The following is a 16,865-nucleotide window of genomic DNA, read 5'->3' as shown; positions in this document are numbered from 1 at the left end:
CAGGGCTGATTTCATGATTTCATCCCAATAAATCAAGCTTAGTTCAACTCAGTACAAATGTGCAGAGCACCATGGTGAGTACAGCGCTTGGCACTGTTGTGAATGCCAAGAAAAGACAGGGTTCTTGTCTTTTAAGCTTACAATTTAATTAGCAAGGGAACTGAATATGCTCGATGAGTGCAGGGCAATAAGAAAACTTGCCTGATTGTGTTGGAATGTCTCAAGAACAAAGAACAGAGGATTAGGAGGAGGAGTTATTCAAAGGCCTTGCATAAGTGGTTGAACTGTTGAGTCGTGGCTTTTTTGAGAAGGTGAGTAACATGGGGGCTGTGGAGGTGTGGGAGGTGGGATGTCACACTAGTGTCGTGAACGGTTTATGGAGACACAGAGCGGAAGCAGGCAGACGCTGCCACACCTCTGTATTTTTCTCCAATGGGAACAATAAAATGCACCGTTGTGTTTCTTATGGGGATGAAATAAATTTATGGGTGTAAAGTAACAAGAATAAGCCCTGGCACATTTTAGGTAACTACTGTTACTCTATTAAATAAAATAATGTATATAGGATTAGAACCACCAATGCCTAGAACATAGAAAATACTTAATGCATTCTAGCTCTCTCCTATCCACTTGACAAGCTTTTATAATAATTAATTTATGAAAAAATGACAGGGTAGCAATGGGAAAGAAAGGTAGAGTTCAGCTAATATGATTAAAAAATTGTCTTGCAAATAATACAGTGTTTAAACAATGAAGAATAACAGAACATATTCTGGCTTATTCATCTGATGTACTATTAAAAACAAATTAAAAGTCATGATTTTTAAAGTGCATGCAAGAGCACGAGAATTAACAAGAAAAAGATGAAAAAGCATTTATATAATGTATGATCACAACTATATAAAATGTATGAAAATAATATGCTATTAAGTATTTCAAGGAATTAAAATGTACTTTTAAAGATATGGGGTGAAAAACTGCCAGGGCATGAAATGAGGGACTGAATAGAGAAAGAATCAAAGACAAGTTCATATTTGCACCTGAAGACCAATTGGTTCTGTATATTGGCTGTATGGCTGTTGACACATTATATTCTTTTCTTATGTTGCATGAACACTTCAGGTCAACCAAATTGTTTCTTATTGCTATATTTGCAAAACACTCAGTCTTGTCCAAAAGAGCTAAGGTTGCTGATTCACAGAGCAATCCATTAACCTCCTGAGAGTTCCAAACCCATTACTTCTTCTGATTAATGAGTATCAAAATTTAATAGATTCTGTCAGTCACTGACTGAAATCCACCATTTAAGACTTTTATGAGGCTTATTCTATGGAAGCAGATAACTCAATAATGAAATAAAAACTAAGTAACGCTACAAAATGCCACATGATGAAACTGTGATTCCACATAGCTCTATCAGAAACAGGAGTGAGCATCCTACAAAACCTTGAGGCTAAAGACTGTAATAAAGAGTTAATAAATAAAGATTTGATGTCTATTATGATGTTCTCTGGTCATCTAAAAATTAGTATTCTGAAGTATTGCTTCCTGTAGTGAATTGGCACTGAACCAACTGATATATTTCCTAATTAATTTGTCCTTTTAAAGTGCGATGACAACAGTGAGAGCTTCTGGCTTGACGTGCCTTGTGAAGCTCTGTTAAGAAGGAGGTCACAGGCAGTTCTAAATTACACCTTGGCAGCAAGTTGAGAGTGTAATATATAGCGAGGAAGTGTTTTCAGAATTGGTTGGGGGAAGATGAATGGTTCTGCTGATTTTGTCTAAAGTAATGTAGATTCACACTGAAAGCAGATCTGGGTTCGATAGGCTACGTTTAACTTTTCAGGCCTAATAAAAACAAACAAAAACAGGTTGAGTACAAAAATACATTTTAAAACCCTGTTTTTGCGATTTCAGTGTTTAGAAGTTACCTGAATTGGGAACGATGAGATGACCCCCGAGCGAGTTGAAGGTGCCAAAGGCGGTACAGGATGGATCAGTCTGCCTTGCCAGACTCTGGCTCTTCAGGTTGAGGGCCTCGTTCTCCAACAAGGACTGAGTCATCTGAGGGGACAGCTTTGATGCAAACTCAGAGAGGTCATCTTGGGGGGTGACAGCCCCTGACGTGTTGTACACTTTGATTTTCAGGTTAGGCAGTGGGTCCAGAATCGGAGAGTTGGTCATGGGAATTTTGTCCGAGACATCATGCAAGGCATAGACGGGCCCCCTGTACATGGCTGCTGCTGACGTGAGGTCTGGAGGTACTGCCAGGATATCTGGGTCAGAAAGAGAAAGGAAGTCTACTTGGATTCTTCACTCAGTCAACCTACAGTAGTCCCGCACCCCTGACACTTTCTGAGTCAAGTGCAACAAAACTTAGCAAATGTTGGAGATGTACAGACACTACAGTTTTGTGGAAAATGGGGCAATTGGATTACTAAGGTCCACTATTTTACTGGCTACAAATAAATAGACAGGTTCTCTATTCTGCCTTGAAGTCTACTCATTGCTCTGAAGTATTTAGTTATTTCAACAGATGAGACTCTTAGATAGTGATCCCCGCCAGGCGACTACGAGTCATCATTTCCCTTGTCTCTACTGGATTTTGGTTCATCTTTAGGCCACTGTATTCATAGCAATACAAGATGTCTTGCCAAAAGAGAGGGAAAAAAGAGATTCAAGAATCAGTCAACTAGTCTATATTCTCTTTTCAAATCAAAGTTAAAAGTAGGACAGAGAAAACTGTTCAAGAGTAAAAAACATCATGCACCTTGCCCACTCTAACTTGTTATGTGAATGAAGCTAATAAGGTAATTAACAAAACAGAGCAACACCTCTGTCTTCGTGGAGCTTATGGTCTAGCCATACTGGAGGGTTTTCCTGAGGCTGAAGCTACCCGGAGAAAGATGCAGGTGCAGAGAACAACAGCAGCTGACCTTGTCTTGCTGCCTTGATGTTCACAGGCTGGAAACCTCCATTGAGGGCCGAAGAGTCAATAATATCAGACTCAAAGTCACGATGATTCTTCCGGTACACAAACAGGGCCACGACTACAGAGATGGCCAGGCAAACAATGACAGCAATCACGACGCCAACATACAGAGCGATGTCATCTGAATCGGGAGCAGCTAAATGGGAGAAGGAAATATTGGACCAACTGGTTAGAGAAATTTCCCGTAGTAGACATACTTATTACTATAATTTTTCAGACATTTACTGCCTTTTTTATAGGTTAATTTTAAATCTATTCCAAAAGCTATATAAAACAACCATAGCTTTTTAGTAGAAAATTGTCTCTGATTTCTTTTCCTTTCTCACTCTACATCTATCCACCCACTCATCTATCTTACATCGGGAAGCATAACAGATGATGTGTTACGAGGCACCAAAACAGATGATTTATTATGAGGCATCAAAAGAAACTGGAGCTAGGACTATCCTGACCCACAGGAGAGAAAAGCTTATTACTAATTTCAGGTGGAGAGCTTGGAAGGTGGCTTTGAATTTACTGATAGTCCTTTAAAAACATAAACATAAACACTCTGCTAGAAGTATCTGCCGTGTTCTGAATCTGTATATTTATCAAACTGGAATATTTTCCTAGGCCCTTCCAAGTCATAAAATTACTTTCCACAGTACTCTGCTCACTTTCCCTTAAATCAGTGGATGTGGATAGGTGGGAATGGTGTAGCTGAGCAGAGCAAATGTGAGGAGCAAACACGTTGCATCTGAAAGATGTGCTTTCAGAAGTCCCAGATCTGAGGAGCACAGGTTAACACTGGTCACTCCAGGCTTTCATACAGACTCAGCATTACCTGTGAGAACCCTGAGCTTCTTTCTCACTGTCTCTTGTGAGAGATTTACATTTGAGCTGCTCATTACTGTAATAAAAAGTGGCTCTACTGTGTACTGAGTAAGATAAAGGCCTGGTTCAGTGATCAAAAAGCTCAGACTACCCCGGAAGGCAATTAAGCATTTGACCAACGCAGTGTGTGGTCAGATGGCGGGGTGTTTCTGGGTAGAGAGAGACACATTTCTGGAAATGTTGCATGTTGCCCTGGTGGCATAGGACGTGCTCTGATCCAACTGCAAAAGGTGATAGGAACTAACAGATAAAACAACAAAAAAAGTAAGTCTTTCCTGAATTCCTTAGACATGTTTAAATCTTTGTTTTTAGTTTTCTGTGACCCACAAATATTTTCAACAAAGTTAATCCAAGCTTCTTGGCTCACTGTAAAAGAGGTGGTTAAATAGATGCTTCAGGTGGTCAACAGTAGTGTTCTTAAGGTCAATTTTATCTGTACGTGCATTTTGGCAGGGGGAATTTTCAGCTTCATAGGTTCCCTGACCTTCCAAGAGTTGAGGAACCACCATTCTATCCTAAGACCCCCAGCCACAAGGTCTATATGTTGAAGTGACTCTTCTTTTAAGTTGCAAGTGGCTCATGGAGTCACCTACGCTCTCAGACCATGGTCTCTTTGACGCACTGACAGTATGGAGAAATCCCCTGTTGGCAATTACTACATCTCTTAGAACTGTCCTGTGGGTAAAAGGATTATTTTTTTTCTTCGAAACCACTGTCTTTCCCAAAGTTTCCAGAATATCTGCTTTCCTAGCAATGCAGTCAATATTCACAGATATCTTCAGAGGCCACGGACACCCCAAGCACCCGTGGCTGTGTGAGCACTGCTCCCAAACTGTGGGCGGACGTCGCCGCGCTGCTGGGCTCTGTCGACTGCCCTGCCGCAGCCTTTTGAACTCTGCTCAGAACAGAGTACCAAAATCCTTAACGTTTTATTTGCCAGGCTCTAATTACTTATTCGACATTCATGTTTTCTAACTTGATCGATCTGCATTTTCTCAACCCGGTATTTTGTTATTTTTTAGCGTTTGAATCCTGGCCTTTGTTCATTCACATCAGCATTTTTTGGGACGTGTGTTTGTCGGCTACTGGGACTCAAGCTTGGAATAGTAGGCAGAGGCGTGAAATGACCCTTTCTTCTCTTCAGCGGTGAAAATCTAATTTGCTTTTCATGTTAAAATATATTAGGTGCCTATTTCCTGTGTGCATATCTGTGTTCTAAAGAAAGGTAAACTTGAACCAGGGGCAATATCGTTAAAAGATTATTCAGCAACATAAAAACCAAACATCAAACTTACAAGAAAATCCATATTCATTCTGGGTTCTCTGTTCGGTTGAAATAGGATAAATGAAACCTTGAAAAGAAACAAAAAAAAATGAAGCAAAAAATAGGAACAAAATCAAATTAATGAGAAAACAAAATGAGAAGCATGGAAAATGTTTAATTAAAAGAAAAGGAAAAGAATCCTGTGGTCCTTTAAAATTCCGGGTCAGTATAGAATTATGATTTTGCATCTCCCGTCTGCTCTGGAGTCTCAGTGAGAATTAATGACTAGGCAGATTGAGTTTCAGAGTAAAAACTGGTCTCGAGTCACTAACTTTGGAGTGCTTAAAGTCTTTTATTGAGCATAAACTCTAATGGATTTAATTTATTTCAGACATCATGGGTCATTAGCATAAGGAAAATCTTTTTTCCTTATCCCTGCCATATGCTTTAATCCCCACAACATATTCACTAAGGCTCTAAGCAGGTTTTTTTCTTTTTTTATTAAATCATAACAGCTTGCTCTTGGCCTAATAGAACTTAAAAGAGACCTGTCGACACTGGTCAAAGGTTAAAAACCCATTTACTGAGCTGAGCTAGGACCACCTCTCCTGGCTCCATTTCAGACTCACTTTCTGGATTTTTTTGTTGTTTCCTACCCCCTTCGCTTAATAGGGATCCAGTAGGTTTTGCCCAGGGACTGGGTGCTTTGTCAATGCAGTGGAATTGGATGCTTTTTATTTGATATCATTCAAACGTCAATAGAATCTAGAGGTTATAAGGTTATTTATTTTGGGGCTTCAAAGGAATGGTGTAAACTGGGCAAAATAAAAACCTCATCTCAACAGTAAATGCAGAAAAAACTAGCAATTTTATTTGTCTGTCTTTTTAGTATATTCCAAGGTAGGAAATGGAAAATAAGAGTAATAATAATAATTAATTAAATATCAATGTAAAGTAGACAATTAGGAGAAAAGATTTAAAGATGTGACACACAAAACTTTGAAATAAAAACATCTATGAAGATTTTAAATTACAACTTATGACTGGCGCAGTTTCTTAATATTTAATATGCTGTCATGAGTTAATTGAATAAAGATGAATAAGAAGCATGTGAATTATACTTTCCTAGTGAAACCTAAGGGCAAAAATGTAGAAAATCTACAAGAATCACAGTTAATTGCTTTAAAATTAAATGTGTGTGATGCTTTAATTCTAAAGGTAAATCTAAATCGTGCCTCAGGTAGATTTTTTTTTTTGTAGTTTGCAGAACACTCTGTCCTTACAAGCTCTTTACCTATTTGGGGAACTAATTCTGGAGAAACAGGCAGTGCTGCCTTAATGAAAGGGAGGTTTGCTGCAGCACAGCCAGGTTTGCTCTGAATTAATATTTAATGCTTTATTTTAGAGCGATGATTGCAGCTTCTACTCCATTTTATAAATATTATATTCCTTATTCCAGGTGTCTGAGTCCATGTATTAGGTTTGATTTTCATTTTAAACACTTCTGTCTGGTAATAACCTTTCTCCATTTGTATTCTGTGAACTCAATAATAGAACACCTGGGACATATATAAGCACTAGAGAAAAGGTTATTTCTCTTTGAAACCCAAAGACTTAGGACGATGGTACAAGCTCATTGCTAGGAGAGGAGACCAGCTCATGGATGTCGTCATTTTGGTAGGGTTGATGTTGAAGAGGGATGCCAAAAGATTTGTTTTTGGCAGGTGAGAGGGTCTTGGAATTAGTGCGAAACAGGATATTTGGTGATGATCTGATGTTCACCATGCACAGTTCGATAAGAATCAGCCAGTGCCTGTGGAGTAAGCAGAGGAGCTGGAACTTGTAAAGGGAGAAATGATCCCCAGAGAGACAGAGCACGGGCTGAAATTTCTCCCAGTGAAGCAGTTCTGGATTTTCCTGGGCTCTGATCCCTGCTTCCCAATAAAATCCCTGTTCTTGATAAGCAGACCAGGAAATAATAAAAAGAAACTTTATAACTTTCCCATATTTATGTGATCTGGATGACTCAAATATTTTTGTGATTTGTTGTAATTATCTGAGGCTTATATTTTATTGCAGGCACAGAACTGGAATTCATTCATTCATTCATTTCTTTATCTAAGAAATACTTTTGAACTTTAGTATATGCTGGGTTCAATATTAGCCACAGGGGTATGATGGCAAATCAGATGGAAAAAGTTCCTGTTTTCATTCTAGTTTAGTTGAAAACAAGCAAGACACAAATAAGATCATTTCAAATGCCAAAAAAGTGTTTTTAAAAATAGAACAAAGGAATGCAATGTGATTGGAAGTAAAAGGATAACAAACTTAGGAAATCAGGAAACAATTTTCTGTTGAGATGAAGTCTGAGCTGAAAGTTGAACAATGAAAGAGAATGAGCCAAGTAAAAGATGAGGAGGGAGCAATGGTTTGTGAGGCGCGAGGGTCAATGCTAAAATCCTGACCGAGGTTAGAGGTAGAGAGTGAGAGGAAAAAGGGACACTTCGGGGGTGGGAGAGCAGTAGCAAGACCCCGTAGGCCTGCTGGTTCATGAGGAGGCATTTCAAATATGTTCTAAATGAAGTGCAGAAAAGATCGTTTTGGTTTTTTCAGAGATAACGGAAAGCAAAGTGACAGCATTTGATGATAGTTTTCACAACATATGGCTTGGAAGATGTCTATCAATAGGTATATCGATATATCTGATGAAGTGTTTGCATTTGAAGTTGCTGGAAGATAAAATAGAAGAATAAAAGTCTCACTAATAGTTATATGTCCCAGAGTTAGGACCAATCCAGACAATTGGTTATTTTCCTACATGGGAAAATTTAACAGATCAGTATTCAACATACTCACCAGTGGTTCAACACCTCAATTTACTCTGTTATGGAAACACTGATTAAGAGTTTTGGAAAGCAACTCTGTAAAACTTTTTCCATCCTTTTCAAAACACTTCTGCAACTATAGAACTAAAACATCACTTAGGAGGCTGGGAATCAGAAAAGAAGGGGATTGCTGTTCCTTCCCCGAAACGAGGGAAATGGAATCACTTTCTAGAGTTTGTTTTTACACTCCTCCATCTGATCTGTCTCTCATGGAACAACAGGGGACATTTTCTTCTGCGAATGAGGTGACTCTGCTAAAAGTAGTCTTCGCCACAATGAAAAATAATATTTCTGGTAGAACACAATACAAAATAACTGTTTTGAGTACCCCTATCAATAGCCTGGTTCGTAAGTTGGGACTTCAGTTGCTTTTCCTACTACTTGAAAGTGAGTCTGATTTGAAAAACACCGTGGCTGTTGGCCCAGGCAGTGAAATTGAGTGTTTTAGTCTTGGGGACGTTAGTTTGAACCCTACTGCTGCCCTTTCCTTAATCATGAGAGCTTGGTTGAACTACCGCACTTCCTGCGCCAGAAATCCTCTCATCTGTGTAAGGATGTGGGGATAGCCATTTCTATACAGTGGTGGAAAGGAGACATGAGATGTGGAAAATGCTGGTACATAGCAGGCAATCAATAAAGGACAGCTACCTCAATGCCATTATGATGCACACTATAACTCCACTGAGATGCTAGATTCTTAATATATTTTATTTGTAGAGTCAACTTATTACGTAATGCGTGAACTTGGGAAATTTGTTTGAATTTCAGTTTCCTTAGTAATTACAGAGATGAGAAGCCCAGTTTTTCTGAGAAACCAGAAGCAATGTACTTTTCCAAGCACTGTATACTTTTTCACCCTCTTCTTTTAAAGAGGTTTATTCCTGACCTTTGTGGCGTCTGGCAAAGATAGACTGGCATGTTTCAGAAGCGGATTTCCAAGACCAGAGTGCAACTCAATGCTAAAATGTTTTCTCAACCAGAGTCGGTGCCACTTCTAAAGGGAGTCTTTGGAAATGGAGCAGGAATGCTCTTTGGGTGTCGTAATGATCAGAGGGTTGTCTGTGGCATTTCGTGAGTGAGTTACTAAATGTCCAGAGTTACTAAACTTTAGTAACTTTACTAAATGTCCAGCAATGGGAGGAACAGTTTTGCCATGAAACGACTGTCTGCATGAATGCAGCTTTGCTGATAACGACTTTCAAAATCACCTCTGTTGGACCGACAGCTCTGGGCTCTGGGAAGGACGCAATGCTTCTCCCATTGGTTGCAGTGGCCTCAGCAGCTGCAGCTAGGGCTGGCCATCCCAGAGATGTAGTTCTGCTATGGGGCATGTTCATGCCCGATGAGCTCCTGGTTTTGTTTTTTAAAATAATTTAAGGTTTTTTTTGGTAATTTTAAAGAACACATATTTTTTCAGTGGAGAGATGTTCCTGACCTGGAAGAATCGGGATTGGAAGAAGTTTCACTGTGGAAAAAAACTAAGTGAAAACATGAAGAGTTTGAAGTCCCGAGCGAGCAGGCTGACTTACACAGCTACTGAAATGCTTCTTATGGCCAAAAAACCTTTCATGATTGCTCAAGACATCATTTTAAGAGATTATCTAGTCCAGCTTCTTCCAGATGAGGAAACTATACCCCAAAGTGAAGAAGTGATATGTTAAAGTTAACAAAAATGTTGAGACTAAAATTTGATTTCACCCTCCTGGCAGCAAAGCTCGGGAAGTGAGAGTTTTACAGTCTCCATCTTTGGGGGCTCCATTCACACTTGTGTTGACTGTAGATTTGGATAACAATGTTGTGGCTGATGGTGGCAAAGTGACAGGAGGAAAATGACCTTTTCTAATTTTCGCAAGGTCACCCTTTAGATTAGAGGTCGGATTGCCCCTCTTTTTCCACTGATGTCCAACTATTATAAACAATGGGAGTTCATGCCCAAGTATCGTTAAGAAAAAAGTGAGTTTTCCTTGGTTTTATACTGTAGTAAGTAACAAGTCATTCTTAAGTCCATGGCCCATAATCATGCAATTTGTGCCCAAGCATAGCCTGTTTGGTGGGTTTGTAGTTAGGAAAGCTCAGGAACATTGCCAGAAACCATGTGTAAATCTTAATTTTCCCAATAAACGGCAACTGGCTTGATTGTTCCAGTCTTAGAAGAAAATTCCTTGCCTGCTTTATTGTATAGGTGATAGCCAAAAAATGATCATCATTCTATGATTAATTTTTAAAAATATTTTATTTTTAGAGAGAGGGGAAAGGAAGGAGAGAGGGAAACATCAATGTGTGGTTGCCTCTCGCATGCCCCCTACTGGGAGCCCAACCTGGCCTGCAAACCAGGCCTGTGCCCTGACTGGGAATCCAACCAGTGACCCTCTGGTTCAGAAGCTGGTGCTCAACCCACTGAGCCACACCAGACAAGGCTCTGAATTAATTTTAAAAAGGTAATTAAACTGTTTTATGCCACAGATAATATTTTAATAGAAAAATTATCAAGCAAGTCTATTGATATGAGAAATGTCAGAACTTCTGAACATCACTAGGCAGGTTTGAATTCCTCAAAACTGGTCTATGTCCTCACTAATATATAAACCTCCCCCTGATTTAAGGCTATTGGAGTTAAAAGAAATCAGGGATTAGCACTGGCTGGTGCAGCTCAGTAGATTGAATACCAGCCTGCAAACCAAAAGGTCACCGATTCATATTTCAGTCAGGGCATATGCCTGGGTTGCAGGCCAGGTCCCTGATTGGGGGTGTGTGAGAGAAGACCAGTCGATGTGTCTCTCATGCATGAATGTTTCTCTCTTCTTTCTCCCTCCCTTCCCATCTCTCTAAAAATAAATAAATAAAATCTTTAAAAATATTATTAAAAAATAAATCAGGGATTAGAATTTCAAACCGTTGCAGGTGGGCACAGTTAACTAGGTTCTTGGTGATCGTGGACAATGAATTGAACTGAACACAGGAAGCTTATAGCAGAAAGAGAGAGAGCAGATTTCTCAAGCAACAGTACACTCCACAGAACATGGAAGCAGGTCAGTTCTGAGCAGAGATTGACCTCAGGGACTGGAGGGATTCTATGCTTAGAGGGCAAATATTCCTGGCTAGTTTTCTTGGAGTTTCATTGCACATATACAAGTAGTTGTATTACTTTAAAGCTATGTGCGCATGTGGTCTTATGATTTTCCTTGACTGGCCACCAGAGAAGAGGGTCCCATAATGTTAATTCATTATAATGCTATTATAGTGAAGCAGGAGTCATGTAGCATCTTCTGCGCAGGAGCATTCATGATTCACCAGGACCCGGTGCTTTTCCAGAAAGCGGGAACAACTGGTCTTAGAACAGGGTCTCTGTCCTGTACCATTGTTCTTTGTCTTAGTCCTGGGACACATTTGGAGTTTCCTCCCTCCTGACTATATCTCCTGTGTCACCCCCATAACCCTTTTTATCTGCAGACTAAGGAGAAGCAGCACAGAGTGGTAAAGAAACTTACTCACCTAATATCACAAAGCTGGTGAAACAGTAAAGACGGGGTGCCCGCCTCCTAAGATAAGCCCCAACAGTCTTTTAAAAGTGCTGTCTGGGCTTTAGCTAGAGAATGTAAATGAGGAGAGACCAGGACATAATAGAAAAGAGCTTGATATGTTCACAGCCTATAGCTGCATTTCAGTGATTGAGTGAAATAATGCTAAAAAATAATAGAGAGGTTTTTGCCTTTAAATGAAACAACTTCCAAACAGTGCCTTTTGTTTTAAGCATGGGGCAAGGGAAGAGGTGCACTGAACTTAAGTATTTCTACTCTAGTGTAACTGGAGAGCCAACCTAGAATAATGTAGCTGTTAATGTATGATCATAGCATTGTATTTGGCATAAAACCCTGCAATAAATACATATTTAAGAGAGAAATATTACTTTCCTTAAGTGATACCTACAGAAAAAAAGAATAAACATCAATAATTGGAGGGACACTACCCATCCAAAGAAACACAATTTTAAAGCAAAAAAAAAAAAAAAGCTGATAGCCAGTTGCTTTCACCATCTAAGAGCCCACATGAAAAAAGTATTTCAAAATGAGACAAATTTGATTTGGGTTTATACGTTGGCTTTTATACTAACTTCCTGTGGGCACTGTTTGAATTTTATACCTCAGTTTCTTCCTTTACAAGACAGAGTTATTATTAGGAGATTATTAAAAGTTAAATGTGTATGGGTTTTTTGTACTTTTTTAAGTTTTCTTGAATTAAACTCAGGTCAATTTTGCTTCAGCTTGGCTACATCTAACACAGTACAATAGATGGGAGTCAGAAGCAATTTATGCCAGGGCCTAAAGTCCGTTCATTGGGTAGAAAGTGAATAAAATTCAAATTATATGTCCAAATCCTTTACGCTAAAATACATGTAATACAGTAACTTTTATGTCCCCTAAAGCTGAGAATTCAAACTTTCTTTAGATTAATTATCAAAGTCCTAGGCAAAGGAACATGGGTGGAATTTTATAAAGTGTTATTATTTGCCTTCAAGATTTACTCATTATATTTCAATATGAAGCTTCTTCTATGACCTTAATACATGTGAGTAGATTTTATAACATTATGAGAAGTGAAAAAATAGATGCCAATTTGTATCTTATATGGGGTCTGAATGTAAATTATGAATGTAACTCAATTATAGTTTATGAAAGCATGTTCTATATATGTTTTAATCATTGAATTTGGAGTTAGATAAAAGTCATATTTATCTATCTAAAGTAGAGTAGATGACTTCAAAAGATGTCCTCCTTTTTGTGATCTTAGCATTAGAAGAATCTCTGTTCTTGGTGAATTTTTTTCCTCTCCTCAATCTGGCTGCTTGGTCTGTTTGCCAGTAGTGACTATAGCCAAAGCCAAAATATGTGGTTTTTCTCACCCAGATTACAGTTTTATGATGCAGGTGTCCGTATTAAAAACCTCAAGGGCCATTCAATGTAAACATGTCCGGGTTTTGTTTTTCCCGTTTAGGTCAGTTGGTATCGAGCCAGGCCATCAGGACCGCACTAATGATGTCAAAGGTCAGGTCTGTCCGAGACACTCAGGTCATTTATTATAGTTTACCACTCTTCTGGGGGTTTATTTATTGACAGGGGTTTAAGGATCTCCAAATAAATGAATACATAAATTCTAGGACATGCCAACAAAGATTGAAAAGAGCATTTGCTTATCACTGATGTCGGCTGCTGAATCGCGGTTGTAACAAACTTCCGCTCCAGCCTGTGCAAGGGAGCAGGACGTTCCCACCAGCCTGGTCCACTGACGCTTTCCTGACAGTTGCCACCACGCCCTCAGAGAATAGATAGCTTGGAATTAGCCTCTCAGGATGCAAAAGCCTTACCTTGTGATTCCGAGTAGGTATAGAATAAATATCTGAAATTTAGCTCAACATCACACTCACTGTTCCGCTACCCATGTGTTTTTAATGAAGCAGAATCCATCCCCATCAATGTTCTTTAAGAAGAATAACGAACTATTAAATCTAAAGGCAAGGATGTTGCAATCCAGTAAAAGCATCTGGTAGAAAAACAACAAGAGTCCTGAAAAGGCAGACTTCTAGCACACATTACCACATCTGCTGGGTTTTAATGCAAAAAGACAAGGTCTCTGAAAGCGGTGGCCCCGCACCCATGTGACTGGAAGAACGCCACACGCCACTGTGGCTGCAAAAGGCGGCACCTTTCCTGAATCCCTAGGAGGATCCTTTCCCCCACGGAAGCTGGAGACCTTGCATCTCCCCCTTACACTAACGCGTGTGTGGCTCCACAGGTGTTCAGCAGGTTTCTGTGCGCTGCGGTTTCTAACTATATCCCTGCTTTCAAAAGTAGGAAGATGTTCTGGCAGTGAGGAAAAAAGCAAAAAGCAAACCACACTTACTATGCTGAAGACAGCAGAATACTGTGTTGGGTTGCCAGTCCACATACAGAATATTTATTTGCCAGCTGGGGCGCTACTGTACCAGCACGGCTATGACATCAGCTTCCAGACTGCAGATAAAAGCACTCACTGTCTGACACTCACAATTATGCATTCCCTATCAAATTGCTGTGTTGACAAGAATTCCACTGGAAACTGACTAGCACCTTCTCAAGTGCCTATTATGGCGGTCATAAACACATCATTCTAAAGTCAAGAAAAGATGATTTGTAAAGTAAATTATTTCCTCACATGAAATGCACCTGGGGTTCCCAGAGGCCTGGTGTGCAACGTGTCCACACCACAATTTATACACAGAGCCCCACCACTTCCTCTGTATGTGAAAATTAAGAGTTGTGTGACATGTAAATTTTTTAATGAGCAGAAAGCGCTAAATTTGCAGGCTGCATAACATTTTAATTTCCCAAAGTCAGGAAGTTCACTGATGCAGACACAATTCCAGGCAGCTCTTGTTTGTAAATTGCAGTTTTTAATTTGTCTGCTGTGGCATAAGCCCTCTTCAGCAAGAAAGAGTAATTCTAAATTCAGATTTGAACTGGTACATATCCTTACTCGGGATGCCATTGCCTCAAATAGGATTAAAAACTAAAGTCCGTAGGCACAGAGGCAATAATATAATAATCTAATTGAGTGTATTCATAAATATATGTAAAGCACCATTTCTGGACTAAGCCAGGTATATAGTCCTTGGATTGCTGTTTTGAAAAGAAAAAAGTAAGCATGGATTAAACCATTACATGCCAACCATGACAAAATAGATCTTACTACATATTCATTTTAGAAATCATAAAAGCTCAAAGTTGTCAGGTCTTGGTAATAATATTTCAACATAAAACGTAAAAAGGTAAATATGCTTACTGGCTTAGCATTTTTGGAGATTGTCCTAAGTGTTTCTTTCTTCTTCTGTATCTTTTTTTCCTGTGTCTAGTGTTCTCTCTCTTTGTCTCTTTCTCTCTCTCTCTCTCTCTCTCTCTCAACATAGCCATTTCAAGTAAATCCTATTTCAAAGCTGTATAGCAAAACCAGGGCCTACTTTCACATAATTTTAGGAATGATATAAAGAAACCCAATGGGTACACAGTGCAATGGATCTTCCATTACTGCCTCCTGAATAAGATACATTATCCTGTAGTATTATGAAGTACAGTCTCATCTGTTACTAGTGTGAAGTTTCTCATATCGGACATATCAGACATGTGTGTTCAGTTACTTTCAACAGTGGAAAACACTCCAAGTCATACATACCTTCAGCATACTAAAGGACTCCAGTTTTAAATAATTTTTAAAAATTAACACTGGGATTATAAACCCAAATTTTTCAACTTTCTGGGACATTAAGTGAGTCTGAGGGTTTTTAATTCTCTTTTAAAAATGCATTCTAGTGAAATAGCACCAATTCCTGGAAGTTATTAATCTGAAGGCAGTGTCTCCAGTGTAAGAAGTACTTTTCAGGCCATTGACAATGTAGCCAGTGTAGTAGGTACCTGATATCCGTTACACTTCAGTATCGATTAATGTGTGTGAATGGCCTACAAAATTTAGTAGAGCTTCTGAAATTGCTTAAAGACCGTGCCATTGTTTCACAAATGAAATCACACAGCATCACATAATAAATCCAATTTATCAAAGTGTTTGGGGATAAGTATGTTTGCAAGGTATATAATAGGCAACTGGGAAATAATGTAAAACTACAATTCAGTTCCAAATCCCCACGTCTTCAAATCCTTTTATAAATGCACTTGATTTAATGGCCATAAGTAACTCTTGCTACCTAGGGTTTTATACAACTAGGGCTTCATGCAAGTATTTTGTGCAAATACTTTTTTTGTAGTCTAATTTAAATCTAATCTAATTGAATCACTGTGGCCAAATTCCCAGGACATATCAGTGACTTTGCTACACTTCAAATCCTGAGACTTCTGCTTACAAGATACATAGCTTTTCCAGGTCATCCTCAACATCTCTTTATTAAAAACTTATTTACAATTATAAACACAATCAAATGCTAAAAATAACAAATGTGGAGAATAGAATGCATATTGAAAAAATAATCAGTTTTAATATCACAAGCATAAATGCATAAATGTCACATATCTTTCCCTAAAACTTACTTTTACATACTTATGGCAAAGTGCATCTATAAATCTATACACTGCTTTTCATGTTAAACCATCATAAATATTTTAGTTGCTGTATGACATTATACCTTATGGAAGAAGCATGTATTACTTAATCACTGCTCTACTATTGGCCTTTCAGGTTTCTTATTTTCTTTACAGTAAAATACAAAGAATATCACACATTGGCATACGTATGTTTTAGCAATTCATATTACTTACTAAGAATTTATTCACTGAAATAGGGCTACTGGGTCAAAGGCTACAGACAGACACTTTTAAAGCTCTTAATTCATTTTGTCTCATCACTTCCCCAAATAATTGTACAAATTTGTATCTCCATTAGTAAAATATAAGAGATTCTACTTCAGTGCACATTTGCTAACATTTAGCATTATTGTGTCTTTAAAATATTATATATTTTTGTAAGTAAACCTCAAAGCCTTTTAAAAATTTAAATTGATGTTGAGGAAGCACCTGGATTTCTAAGACATCTTACACATACAGTTAATAGCTTGGTAAACAATTTAGAAAACTTTTAATTAAATATTCAATGGAAAACTAAACATTTTAAAAAGTGATTAAAGTGTTTAAAAGCAAAAATCTAAATTGAAACTGCAAGCAAACACAATCTCAAAGATGTGTTACTTAGGTGCAATGAGAAAGGGAATTAAATTAAAAATAGCCCAATCAGATAATCAAAGCCATTAATGGAACATTATAAATAAAGATTGAACTATATTGTAAGTTCCTCTTCTTAACTTTAAGTCTTTCTC

At 38.4% G+C, this 16,865-nt stretch overlaps 1 protein-coding gene across 1 annotated transcript in view; it reads right to left on the bottom strand.

Moving 5' to 3' along the window:
- UNC5C (unc-5 netrin receptor C) overlaps positions 1 to 16,865 on the bottom strand; it is a 215,534-nt gene that overhangs the window by 41,034 nt on the left and 157,635 nt on the right. Inside the window, exons 9-11 of the mRNA XM_037046158.1 lie at positions 5,161 to 5,217; positions 2,937 to 3,128; positions 1,932 to 2,276 (exon numbers count right to left, since the gene is read on the bottom strand). Coding sequence (XP_036902053.1) covers positions 1,932 to 2,276; positions 2,937 to 3,128; positions 5,161 to 5,217 — 594 coding nt within the window. The remainder of the gene's footprint in view (positions 1 to 1,931; positions 2,277 to 2,936; positions 3,129 to 5,160; positions 5,218 to 16,865) is intronic.

The sequence above is a fragment of the Sturnira hondurensis genome, unplaced genomic scaffold (genome assembly GCF_014824575.4).
Source record: "Sturnira hondurensis isolate 20B ecotype Veracruz unplaced genomic scaffold, ASM1482457v3 Scaffold0004998, whole genome shotgun sequence".
Taxonomy (NCBI): Eukaryota; Metazoa; Chordata; class Mammalia; order Chiroptera; family Phyllostomidae; genus Sturnira; species Sturnira hondurensis.
Note: the sequence above shows the minus strand (reverse complement) of the source record. Positions and strands in the feature narration are given on the sequence as shown.